We start from the raw sequence: 13,340 nt of genomic DNA on the forward strand, positions 1-13,340 counted from the left end.
TTGCATTTCTGCCATTGAGCCTTTTAATCTCTGCATTACAAAAATTTATTGTGGTGAGCACCAGCTCCAGCCATCTTTTATCCCCGGGGAAGTTGAATAAATTACAGATCCATGTTAGAAATTATGTTGTTGTTGTTTTCTAATGCCAGGCATTTGACAATAAAGTCATTTGACCTCTTGGACTCCAATATTTTTCAAAGATATGTTAAAATTATCTTCTTTTTTGCAAGGGCTTTCGCATCTCTGCCATTGAGTCTTTTAATCTTTGTGTTACAAAACTTTATTGTGGTGAGCACCAGGCTCCAGCCATCTTTTATCCCTGGGAAAGTTGAGTTAACCGCAGATCCATGTTAGAAATTATGAGATGAATAATCTTGCCTGCACTCGGGCTCTTTTTATTCTTAATACATCCATCTTTGGCCTCACATTAATAAGTACGCAACTCATTTTTCAATGTTTCTTGTCCAATAGTTTGCAACTGATCCACTTTTAAAAAAATCGTAACAGGCTGAATGAGTTGCTCATCCTTCATATGAATAATTTGACTGTTGATTAGATATCATTCATTCTCCGGCAATAAGACTAGTAAATTGTTCTGAAATGTCGTGTTATTTTGTTGTGGTGTATCTCAACTTCACAAAATGTTTGCAGAGCTCAGGCTCCGTGCAGTAGCGAACTTCTGCAGAGATATGCTGGACGAGATGCAACACAACCTTTCTATGCTGCTGCACACTCTCAAGCTGCCAAAGAAATGATGCAAGGTTTCCTGGTAGGATATTACATGGAGCCAGAACAGGAAGTAGTTCAGGTAATCATTGTTCAGGAATACTCTTTTTATTCCTGAAACTTCCATGAAAAGTTACAGATCATCATCTGTCATTATTTAGAAATTCTCTCTTTATTTCTGAAACTTCCATGAAACATTAAGTTACAGATCATCATCATCTATAATCATTGTTTAGGAATTCTCTATTTATTCCTTAAACTTCCATGAAACATTAAGTTACAGATCATCATCATCTATAATCATCATCATCATCATCATCATCATCATCATCATCATCATCATCATCATCATCATCATCATCATCATCATCAGGGATTAGGCCTTTCGACCTGTTCCATCCTCTCAAAGAAATTGATCTCTCCATCTCTTCGTAGGCCTTCCTCTGTCTCTCTTGCCTTTGGGTTTGTACTCTAGAATCTTTTTAGGAATACGGTATTCTGGCATTCTTTGTACGTGTTCATAATATTTTTCTTGATATTCTTTTATTTTATTGTTTAAGTTGAATATATTCAGTTGGTCTCTTATCGTTTCATTATATTGTCTGTCTGTTCTTCTGTATCCAGCTACCGATCTCAAAAATCTCATTTCTGATACTTCTATTTTGTGCTTTTGGTTTTCTGTTAGGGTCCAGCATTCTGAGCCATACAAGAGAGATGGGACTGCCAAGACTTTGTAAAACTTCAAAATGGTTTCTTTCCTTGTTTTGTTTAATAGGGTTCTTTTAATCGTTCCACATATTTGGTTAAAATTTTGTAATTTTCTTTCATCTATAATCATTGTTTAGGAATTCTCTCTTTATTCCTTAAACTTCCATGTAACATTAAGTTACAGATTATCGTCATCTGTAATCATTGTTTAACTCTGAAATAATTCAAATTATATATCTCTAACCATTCTCTGTGTTACTTCACAGGTTGTTGATGTAAATAATGTGGCTTCGCCATTGATGGATGTAGAACGAAATCTTGCATTTCTCCTGGGTCTGCATGCACATTGGTTGTCACAAAGTACGTCTTTGCAACCAGCAGAAGAAGAAGCTCAGCAGGCATTACATGCTATATTTCTGCGTGGAGGTCTTCAGGTTTTACAGCCGCCAAATCCATATGAGGAGGAGAAAGGAGAAGCTCGTAGTACCAGCTCAACAGCTGGAACAACACCTACAGAACCTAAAACTCCGAAATTAGAAGGGTTGCATAAATGGACGCTTGATAGAGCAACCCCCTTCTTGCAGGCTCTTGCAGAACATAGATCTACGGTATGCATACTTTAAATTCTTATTATGTTTTTTAAGATCTGAAGAAGTTTTGAGTTAAGGTGAGAATTGACTCTTAGGATAAAAATTCACATTTTTTCCCTAATGTCTTTCAAACTTTGGTGACATGATTCTTAGGAATAAACTAAGCAATTTATATAATTGAAACTTGAAAATCAAATTTGAGAGCCCAAAGAAAATTTTTTTTGCTAAGAAATTAATAAAATTTTGGACCAGCCTAACTACATTAGAAATTCACCTAGGGTAAAACTTCTCTCACCGAAAAATGTCCCCCTATATATGGAGAATGTTTCATACTAAATAATTATTAAATTTATTTTGAACTATTCAAAGGGTGGGGTGAGGTGGGTTGGGAGAGGGGGGGGGGTTGTGTGTGTGCATGCGTCTTTTACCCCATTGGAAGTCTACATTTTGCCCATCGGAAGGATAATAAATGTCGAAAAATGTGAAATAGGAGAAAACAAACTGATGATAGCATAAGGTATAGAAAGTATAGTGCACTTATATTATGTTGTCGTTGTTGTTTAATGCCTAGCATCTGGGAATGAAGCTATTAGCACTTTTGCTCTCCAGTAATTTTGAATTCGGAGCACTTATATTATAAATGTCCAAATAATTATGAAATTATTGAGATAATGGGTACAAGTTATATCTTCTTCTTCTCCTTCCCTTCAAGTATTCGGCCATATGGCCTGTTACGATTTTCAATCCAGCACTTTTTTGGACGACCGAGATATCTCTTCCAGTTTGAACGATAATGGAGCATGACTTTTGGGATTCTATCTTTATGCATGTGGTGCAGGTGATTTATCCAGTAGTTCCGATAATGTTTTACGTGATTAATTACAGGTTCTAGTTGTAATTCTTCCATTACATCTTCATTGCGTTTGTGATCCCATTTCGTATAGTTACAAGTTATATATTTTTGAAAACTAGAAGAAATGAGCTTCCAGACGAGGCAAAAACATTATTTACCAAAATTTTGAAGAAATCTGACATTTCTAGAGTCGATGTATACCTTAATGAAAGGAAATAATTATTAAAATTTCATTGACACCAGATAAAACTTAGCAGCGTGTACTCTTAAGTAATATTAGAATCCCAACTTCTGAAAATCAGCTGTTAGCTTTTTTTTTTTCTTAAAGGATCCGTATGTTCGCACTTTTATGAGCATTGTTGAACGTCATTGCAAGTTACACCATTTGATGATGCATGGAGACTTCACAGCAGACCATCCTGTGGAAGAAGTAGGGAGACTCTTAATGGCACTTTTAATAAAACATCAGGGCCTTGGCTTCCAAGTTATCTCCCTCATAGATCAAGGTGAGAATTCTAACATTCGCTCATCTGTGTAAATTATTGAATTAAAGTTCACAGTTTAGCTCCATTATGTGTGGCTGTTAATATTATTTGCAGTATTGCCTCAGACTGTACAAGAGTGTTTAATAAGTGAGTTTCCAGAATCTGACAAATTAACGATAAATTCATGACAAAAAGAGTAGTAAAAATTGATAATCCCAAGCAACGTTTGTTTGTTTACTTCATTTTTTTATTAGAGATGGATGGCAGTGGAGTTCCTGTTAAACTACCAAAGCAATTGATGGATATTGTCAGAACAGTTCATCAGACCAAGTGGAATCTAATAAAAACGAGACAAGAAATGAACAGATCCTACAAAGAAGTATGTACTCCTGTGTTAGATAAGTGCAGGTGAGTTCTTGTTCAGGTACATCAGAACTTGCACATAATTATATTGTATTATGTGTCACCACAAATCTCAGTACAACGTTATTTAAATCATTTTGATAGCTCGTTCCCTTATAAAAATCACGTAAATGTGTAGATACGTATTTTAAATTATTGCTTTTCATTATCTTTCAGCAGTAGGTCCTTTATCACAAGTTCTGAAATGGTTTCCTTCCATTTCATTTTGTTTTCTCAGAAGTCACACACCAGTAGATACAAGATATCCGGAAAACTCATCACAGATTTTTCGTAATGAGTACAATTCGTCACAAATTAAGAATTAGTAACTGATATAATTTGTCACACATTAAGGATTCGTAACGGGTATAATTCGTCACACATTAAGGATTCGTAATGGGTATAATTTGTCATGCATTCAGGATTTTTCACACTTAAAGGAATGGCCACAAACATAGGCCAGACTTTGACTTACAATTCAGAATAATTTAATTCCCGTGTTTGATTACGTGGAAGACAATAATATAAGAGGAAGAAGACGAGGAAGAGATTTAAATTAACACTCAATTTATGCTACTAGATATGGTGGGGCATCACTGACAGAAACGACCAGGTACCTCTATAACTTGTCTTGATAATATAATTTTAATCTTGAATGGTTTTTAGCATAGATGCGTATTAAATTTGCCAGTATTTTTTTTTTTCTGGATTTTAGGATAAAAAATCTGGGGTGTTACTATATTCGATGGTGTATTGTATTCGGGTAAATACAGTAAATAGTTTAACTTTCACACAAAAAGCTTTTCGTAGTGTAAAATCTGAAAATTCAATATCGTGGAAAATTCCTAAACAGTGGGGAAGTGTCATAACGTTAGTAGTTTGAAGTTTCGAGAAAATTACGAGGTACCTCTAATTGCTGTAAAACACAACCACTTTCTTGTGAACAGTCATCGTTGTTAACTGAATGGACTTAGTCGTTTGACCTCTTCCATTTACACATGCAATCTGGTAAGCTGCTAAAATTGGAATACAATATTTAATACACTATTTGAAATGTTTGTATTTAAAATGTCGTTATAAATTGAAACATATTCGAATTTTAATTCTTATATCAAATGTTGTTATATGCATTAGCCTGTTATAGTATCAGGTTGAAAACTAGTTAACTGCAATTTATAATATATTTATTGGACTTATCTATTAGTTCATAGCCTACTGCAAGTTTTAACAAATTGCATTTCTGTAACCTCATTTCTCTATTTTTCTTAATACACGAGTCTCCAATCTATAGCCTATATTATTGCCGAAATTGGCATCACTATGTAAAATTATGGGTTTGTATCATGCACCGGTCCACACCTGTGGAGTAACGGTCAGCGCTTCTGGCTGCGAAACCAGGTGGCCCGGTTCGAATCCCGGTCGGGGCAAGTTACCTGGTTGAGGTTTTTTCCGGAGTTTTCCCTCAACCCAATACGAGCAAATGCTGGGTAACTTTCGGTGCTGGACCCCGGACTCATTTCACCGGCATTATCACCTTCATATCATTCAGACGCTAAATAACCTAGATGTTGATACAGCGTCGTAAAATAACCCAATAAAATAAAATAAAATCATGGACTGTAGGAGAGTTATTTTGTTATTTCTGTCATATGTTGATATATAGTGACAGAGAATCGACGAAAACAATTACAAAAAATCCAGATGAATGAATAGGAACAATATTAAATTTCTATAATATACAGTTAAAAATAACTTTCTCTTACATTTAAATACTGTATTTCTTGCAGATTTCTGTTATATGAAATCCGTGCTGCAACAAGTTTTGAAGTAATGGCACTTCAACATCTTCAGCTTCTGCATACAATGCCTAGATGGAAGAGAACTATAAAAAATATAATTTCTGATAATAAATTGAGGAAACACATGCCCTGTGCGAAACCAGAAGACATTCTTAACGCAAGTATACAGGTAAGAAGTACCTACTATGTCTTTGTATCTTCATGATATATTCTTTAAAACAATGTTAGTATAGAACTATATTCTTAATAATAGTAAAATAATATCACGTTTATGTTAGTGTATTCATTTATATTATTTCATTAAAACATTCAATATCTAGCTCATGACTGTATATTTTTCTAATAGTTCAGGCTAAATAATATGATTGCACCAGTCACTGTAAGCTTTGCTGTTGCAGTGTTAAAATCAAGCATGATGATGCATTATTATTTTAGTCGAATAGCTAGAGTGTTTACTGTCTTTGCTTAACTTTAACTAACATTTTGCAGCTACGTTCAGGAAGCTACACTTAAAAAAATTAAATAAAAAGTAAAATAACATTTTCTGCAACACATATGGAAAAATCAGATTTGCAAGTACTGGTATCAAATATAATTCCATATAAATAAACCTGTGAAATAGTTATTGTATGCAAACAAAATATACTTCAGCTATCTATGAACACACAAACTTGCGTCGAAATAATTACTTGTATTTCTGATTGAAATAAGAAAGTATAGGTCTAGAGTAGTAAATGGATGCCCATTTGGTTCTGTCTGTAAAGCTATAGTGTATGGAATAGAAGAGTCTAAGTCAAGCCTGGATGGAGGCAGTATTTTTCAATTTGGTCATAACTTGGAGAAGAGCACCAATCAACATTGAATTAAAATGTTTTTCTCTGTGAAAAGTGGGGGGGGGGAATCTGAACCGAAGGACAAGATATTATGCTTAGTAGTAATAATAATAATAATAATAATAATAATAATAATGTTATCAATGATGATGATGAGATGACTTAGAATACTCAGTTCCAAAATAGATTCTTTCAGTCCATGAAAAAATTGAATTTCGGGTTTTAACATTGTTTTATTTGTTAACATATAATTATTTGTTATCACAGATCAGTTGTAATTACCAGACAGTTAAAATTGACACTGTATATAACATTATGTGTGTGCCTGTGCAAGTGTGTGTCTAAATCTTGTGTTGTAAGTAAATGTAACTCCTAAAATTTGAATTTGGTAACTTTGTCTGTGAGATTGTTTTCTGTTATTATTTTGAATCTTATACTTTCTGTGCCACAGAAAACATTAGTTTTGATTTTCATTACACATTTTCATATTTTTTACACGTTTGTTTACTTTATCTTGTGTAGATTATTTTAATTATTTTCAATAATTGTTACTTCGTCGTTGGCATAAATGTAGGTAAGTATCTAATGCTCTTCACTTAATAATAGAGTTATTTTCTCTCTTGCTTCCCAGTATTTGGATGTAAGACTTGTATTTTTTTGAACTGCTTCACTGTAAGTTAAATGATTCATATCCATTTCTTCTTCTTGAAAACACAATACACAGTTGAGCAAATTATAGTTTTTTTTTTTTGTTTTTTTTTTTTTTTTTTTGGAGACCTGGTTTTTACAATTAGACAGGTAAGTCATCCAATTTCAGCCTCCTATATGAATGAAGGACCGCATCTACTGTTGGACAGCAGGTTGCTCCAACCTAGTCAGGAGGACTGTTATCACATATCCATTGACTTTATTTCCTATTTGCCATTTAAGAAACGCTTTGATGCTGTGGTAGACCAGCATGGTGAAATGACATTTCTTCCATTTGTGTTGAAACAGTTACACCACTGTGATTCGGTTCCCAGAGCCCCGTTTGTTAAAAACAAGTTGCACCACAGGAAGGAGAGGATGGGAATTGAGTAGGAGAGGTTATGGAATGCACTTCACAACTCCTTACAACATAAAATGTTTGGCATAATTGTATCCAGCCTTATTACTTCCATGATACTGCTACGTTATACTATATCATATTTCCCAGAAGATCAACTCTGTGGAATCCTTACAATGCAAACAATCATTGGAATGCCTGGAGTTGGCTTCAATGCCTAAGTATTTGGGTATGGCACCGCACAATAAAGCAAGATAGTACAAAGACACACTCATACATAAATTCATTCTCGCACAGTTATAGTTTACTGTAGTAGTTTGTCTGATCTTGTACATTCAGAGCCAAGGTGTAGAAGCCAAATGCAAGGAGAATGAGGAAGAGACTGAATCATGGACTAGAGATGAAAAAAAAGATGAAGATGAGGAAGAAGAAGAGGAAGAAGATGGTGATGATGGTTGGGACAGTACAACAAACATGCTTCTGCAAATTGCAGGTAGGCAGTCTGTCTTGCACAAGTTACATTTCCTTTAAAGTAATGTAGAATATCGGAATCGTTGAAGAGTATCTTCCCTCCCTCACCTTAATTTTAAACTTAACTTCAGCTTGATGATTGATTTGTCTGTATTGTAGAGTCATTTGGATTTTCTCCGTTTGTTATTTTACACCTACTAGCAGTGTATAATGCCTGCTAATCTGGAGCTGCTCTCGGGCATGGGTTTCATTTCCATTTGGGCTGATTACCTGGTTGAGTTTTTTTTACCAACTGTAAGGCGAATGCCAGGTTACCATATGAATCCTGGGCCTCATGTTGCCAAATATCATCTCGCTGTCATTAATTCCATCGACGCTAAATAACCTATCAGTTAATACACTTACTTATTTACGACTTTTAAGAAACCCGGAGATAATTCTTGGAAACTCCAATACCAACAACATTTGTCTCAGCTGCCAACATAACAGTTACAAAATCCCTATCATTTGTAGTATTTGTCAGTATCGAAATTCGAAACGAAGTTAGTAAAAGAAAATTCAATCTGCAAACTAGAAAATCACCGCAATTCACTAGCATATGTAGTAATGGGAGAAAAATGGTTAAGTTTCACCCTTAGGGTATGAAGTAAGTTGACCCGGACTATACACATGAGCAGCTAAGCAGTCGTGGCCTGAGTTTAATTTAAACATAACAATGGTTTCTTTCCTTGTTTATGTACAGTTTCCCAAGTTCTTCTTTTGTCTGCTACCCATTATTTCCTCCATGTGATTCTTGAGTGTGTTTGTTGAGTATTTCTGTTTCTACTCTTGTTTTAAATATTCTTGAAAGTCTTTAATGACTGAAAATTTTATTTTGTTTTTGAAATTGTGTTCCTTTTTTGTCAATGAATCTGTAGTGTTATTTATTAGTAGACCAACATATGAGGGAATCCATTGAATGTGTATTTTCTTTAATAGATTTTCTAACATTCCACCTTTCAATGTTCAAATCTACCTTTGAATGTTCAAAACATTGTTTTCTGTCACCCGTAATTTCGATTCATGTTGGCAAAGAGAATTTTGTAATTTAGTACCATTCACGAAACCTCATTGTATAAGTAATATGTATGTAACATATACAGGATATCACATGCCTTTGTTACAAACTTCTAGTGATTGTAGAAGGGGCCAGGAGGAACAATTAAATAAATCATTGTCATCATCCTTTCTCGTATCCCTGATTACGAGGGTCAAGTGTGGTATATCAACATTTAGTTTTCTCGATTACTCCACATATTCTCGTTCATTACTTCCATCCATGACTTTTCCTTTGTTTCCACATCCTGTTTCACTTATCTTCCCATCTTGTTGTAAGTCTTCCAATAAATGCACAACAAAATCGGATCAAAAACAAAAAAAAAAAAAAAACAAAAAAAACAAACAAAAAACAAAACATATATACTTACTTACTTACTTACTGGCTTTTAAGGAACCCGGAGGTTCATTGCTGCCCTCACATAAACCCGCCATTGGTCCCTATCCTGAGCAAGATTAATCCATTCTCTATCATCATATCCCACCTCCCTCAAATCCAATTCGACTAACCTAACTCCATTGTCATTACTAGATATGTGTAGGCTCTCTTTTCCAATAGTCTGTTTAAAAATATCCTCCCGTCCTACTTTAGCATTGAAATCCCCCAATAAAATTTTCATGTGATATCTAGGTAACTGATCAAAAATCTGTTCCAATTCCTCATAGAAGCTATCCTTTATATGGTCGTCTTTCTCTTCTGTAGGGGCATGAGCATTTATAACTACGATATCACACCATCTATCCTTAAGTACTAAATACGATAACCTATCACTGATAAATTCGACCTTTTTTACTGCTGATTTTATTCTTTTATGAGTAAAGAATCCTGTTCCTAATTGGTGATTATCGTTTCCTTCCCCATAATACAATAAATAATCTCCCATTTGTGTTATGCCATTCCCATCTAACCTAACCTCCTGTACCCCCACAAAGTCTATTCTATATCTGATTAGCTCTTTTGCTACTAAGTACCAAATCTCAAAATTGTATTCCTTTGCTGTGGTCGTGCCAGAGAATCAGTCCCATTCCGAGGCTTATTTGAAGGATTCGTAACAAGCTGTTTTTTACGGTGATGGGTTGTTAGCCCTTCGCCCAACCCCCAAGCTGGAGGACCACCCCTCATCGGCTGTCCGCGACTGCTTATTCAATATATTCACAGCTACCCTCCATATCTGGAGGCCGTCTCCTCGATCCTCAACCTGAGGACGCGCCATGCCGTGGTGATAGGGATCCACAATACATGGCAAAACATTATATAACTTACAAAAAAAAAAAAAAAAAAAAAAAAAAAAAAAAAAAAAAAAAAAAACGGTGACTTAAATGTACATGAAATGTTATCCTGCTAGACAGAAGTGCCTGAACGGCAAGCAACCTAACCAATAGATATGCTTAAATATTGTCCTGGTGCGGGACACATTTATTAATCACTTTAATGTTGTAGCACAGTTAAATGATATTTCCAGATACAGGTTCTTTCTGACCCTCTCTAGGTGTGTACTATCACTAGAGGTATGTGACACAGTCATGTCTATACCCTATGTAAGAAACTAAAACCTTCTATATTCTGATTATTTGTAAGTGCTGTATTGTTTCATGTCAGAAAAGCAACAAAACAACATGCAGTGTCCAGATGGCGTTAAAATAACGAACGCAATCATCGAATTCGTAATGCAAGAGGAGGGAGGAGATGTGGAAACTCTTAGAAAAGCTTTGTACTGTCAGGTAAATGGAAATTCTACATATTGTACTACTCTACAGGAAAACATAAAAAATCTTATTTCGTATCCAGAAATTTGTCAATTCATTTTATATCCATTATTTTAATCAAAATAATTTCATTCCATTGCTTGAAACATTTACAAAAGGAAACCGAAATTAATATACTTGTGTAGGTATATATAAATAGACAAGTACTTCAGTAAGGCGAATATCAGAGTTACCTTCTTTGAATTTCCTTAACTGGGACAGCAAATATCAAAATAATACACATATTGCAATCTACAGTTTTTCCTCTTCAGAACTGTTGTACGTTTCTTCAGTAGGATGGCAAACTGATAGAGCACAACTTTTTGCAAGACATAAAGTTAAATAAAGAGAACGCCATTATTAAGTATTAGAATTAAAAGTCTTTCTTTTCGTCAAAAGTTCCTTCAATGTAATGGCATAACAAATTGAAACATAATACTACAGTACTTTGGGACCTGAGTTTTCGGGAATGTTTTAAACAAAATTGTAATAAATTAATTTATTCTAATAAAAGTAAAGTAACATAAAGGCATTCATTATTGCTTTATGTATATAAATTTCTAATCTGACAATGAATAGTAAATGTTAATAGCAAATAAGACAAAAAATTGAACATATTATTTTGTGTTTTATTGTAGGTACAGAGAGCAAGGATCAGGATACGAGGAACAGAAATGATGTATGAGCTTTTGAAAAGAGATTATTTAATATCATCTGTTAAGTATACGTTACTAAATGGCTGGTTGGGCCTAGCTCATAAGAAACATGTCCTGAGGTGAGTTCTCTAAGAAGTATATCGAAACTACAGGATAAATAATTATACCTTTCTTCAGTATCTTGTTTTGTGTTTCTGCACATTAGCAGTTTATTAAGACTTGTCTATTAAGCCTCAAAGAATCAGTACGAGTATGAAATGGGAAAGGAACTCCTTGTAATACATAACATTTTTTAATATTACAACTATACAAAAGGTCATGTTTTTCACTTGACTTTTAAATTGACGATTTTACACAGGATGTATGAAAAGCTAAGGTCACTCATTAAGAAATTGATAGAAGTCTATATTATTTTAATGTACCGAAGTACATATGATATTTCCATGCAGATATTCTGCGTCGTCATACGATGAAAGAGTAATGGAACGGAGAAAAATTCTCTCCGGCGCCGGGATTTGAACCCGGGTTTTCAGCTCTACGTGCTGATGCTTTATCCACTAACCCACACCGCATACCCACCCCGGCGCCGGACAGAATCGTCTCAGTTTAAGTTCCAACTCTTGGGTTCCCTCTAGTGGCCACCCTCTGCACTACGTCATAGATGTCTATGAACACTTCAGTCCTATGTTCATAGACATCTATGACGTAGTGCAGAGGCGGCCACTAGAGGGAACCCAAGAGTTGGAACTTAAACTGAGACGATTCTGTCAGACACCGGGGTGGGTATCTGGTGTGGCTTAGTGGATAAAGCATCAGCACAAAGAGCTGAAAACCCGGGTTCAAATCCTGGCGCCGGAGAGAATTTTTCTCCATTCCATTACTCTTTCATCATATAATTGATAGAAGACCTGATTTGCTGTAAAGAAATGTTAATACTTTACCATTTTTCTGAAGTCATTCCCATTTTCAAATTGCAGAATGATAAACGTTTCTTTGATTGTCATACTCTTTGGACCTATTTGTCATTTTATTTCACTAAGTATGCACTGTTGTCATGAGTGTACTGTAATTTTATAGCTTACATTCGGTTTCTACAATTTGTAGTGATTTAGAGATGGTCTAGCTTCTTGGCTGGCATGGTCTCCAGACTTGACACCACAGGACTTCTGTCTTTGGGGCTTCACGAAGGAATGTTTCTGCAGCTCTAAATAGCAAATAAAAAAGATTTAGTTGCAAAGATTCAGATGGCTTTAAAGGACATAGAAGCTGGAGAGATAAAATAACTTACAAGAGTCATGGGTCATACGAAGGAGGTTTGATAAGTTCGTAGGCTTTTTTTACGTGATTACTAACCACACTTCGCAGTAATCTTATCTGCTCTTTGTGTTCAGCATGGTATGTTTTATATTCATGACAGTAATGTGGCCTGAACTGTAACGTGCCGCAGGAATTTTGAATAAATTCACAAATATTATAAAATACACAATGTGAAAAAATTGAAGAACACTTGAAATTATAGCTTAGTTTATTACCACGAAAATCGTCTGTAGCTTCATTTAGATTGGCAACATGCCATGATTGTTTGGCCAAACACCTGCATAGAATTGGAATATATCAGTCCCCTAACTGCCCATTGTGCAACTCAAACCAAGAAATGGATTCGGAACACCTCAAAATCTGTGCTTCAGTGGCTGGCCATGATAATATCTTTGAAAAATATTGGAGTGCAAGAGGTCAAATACTTTGTCAAACTCCTGGCATTAGAAAACAACAACAACAACATAGTTTAGTTTATAAACTTGTAACCATGTAAGAAAGGATACCATGACTAAATTATATTAAGTACTTTCAATGTGCTGACTCTTACATGGATGCAAGTCATGGGTAGTTAAAGATCGAAAATCAATCAGATGAAATGAAATAAAAATGTT

General features: G+C 34.8%; 1 protein-coding gene across 3 annotated transcripts in view; it reads left to right on the forward strand.

The window, feature by feature from the left end:
• Positions 1–13,340, forward strand: part of HERC2 (E3 ubiquitin-protein ligase HERC2) — a 159,788-nt gene that overhangs the window by 47,826 nt on the left and 98,622 nt on the right. For all 3 annotated transcript variants that reach the window (XM_069831643.1, XM_069831645.1, XM_069831644.1), the window contains exons 24-31: positions 652–808; positions 1,701–2,042; positions 3,206–3,383; positions 3,617–3,770; positions 5,552–5,732; positions 7,781–7,934; positions 10,608–10,729; positions 11,392–11,528. In XM_069831643.1, the coding sequence (XP_069687744.1) occupies positions 652–808; positions 1,701–2,042; positions 3,206–3,383; positions 3,617–3,770; positions 5,552–5,732; positions 7,781–7,934; positions 10,608–10,729; positions 11,392–11,528 (1,425 nt within the window). The remainder of the gene's footprint in view (positions 1–651; positions 809–1,700; positions 2,043–3,205; positions 3,384–3,616; positions 3,771–5,551; positions 5,733–7,780; positions 7,935–10,607; positions 10,730–11,391; positions 11,529–13,340) is intronic.

Source organism: Periplaneta americana, chromosome 7 (assembly GCF_040183065.1).
Source record: "Periplaneta americana isolate PAMFEO1 chromosome 7, P.americana_PAMFEO1_priV1, whole genome shotgun sequence".
NCBI lineage: Eukaryota > Metazoa > Arthropoda > Insecta > Blattodea > Blattidae > Periplaneta > Periplaneta americana.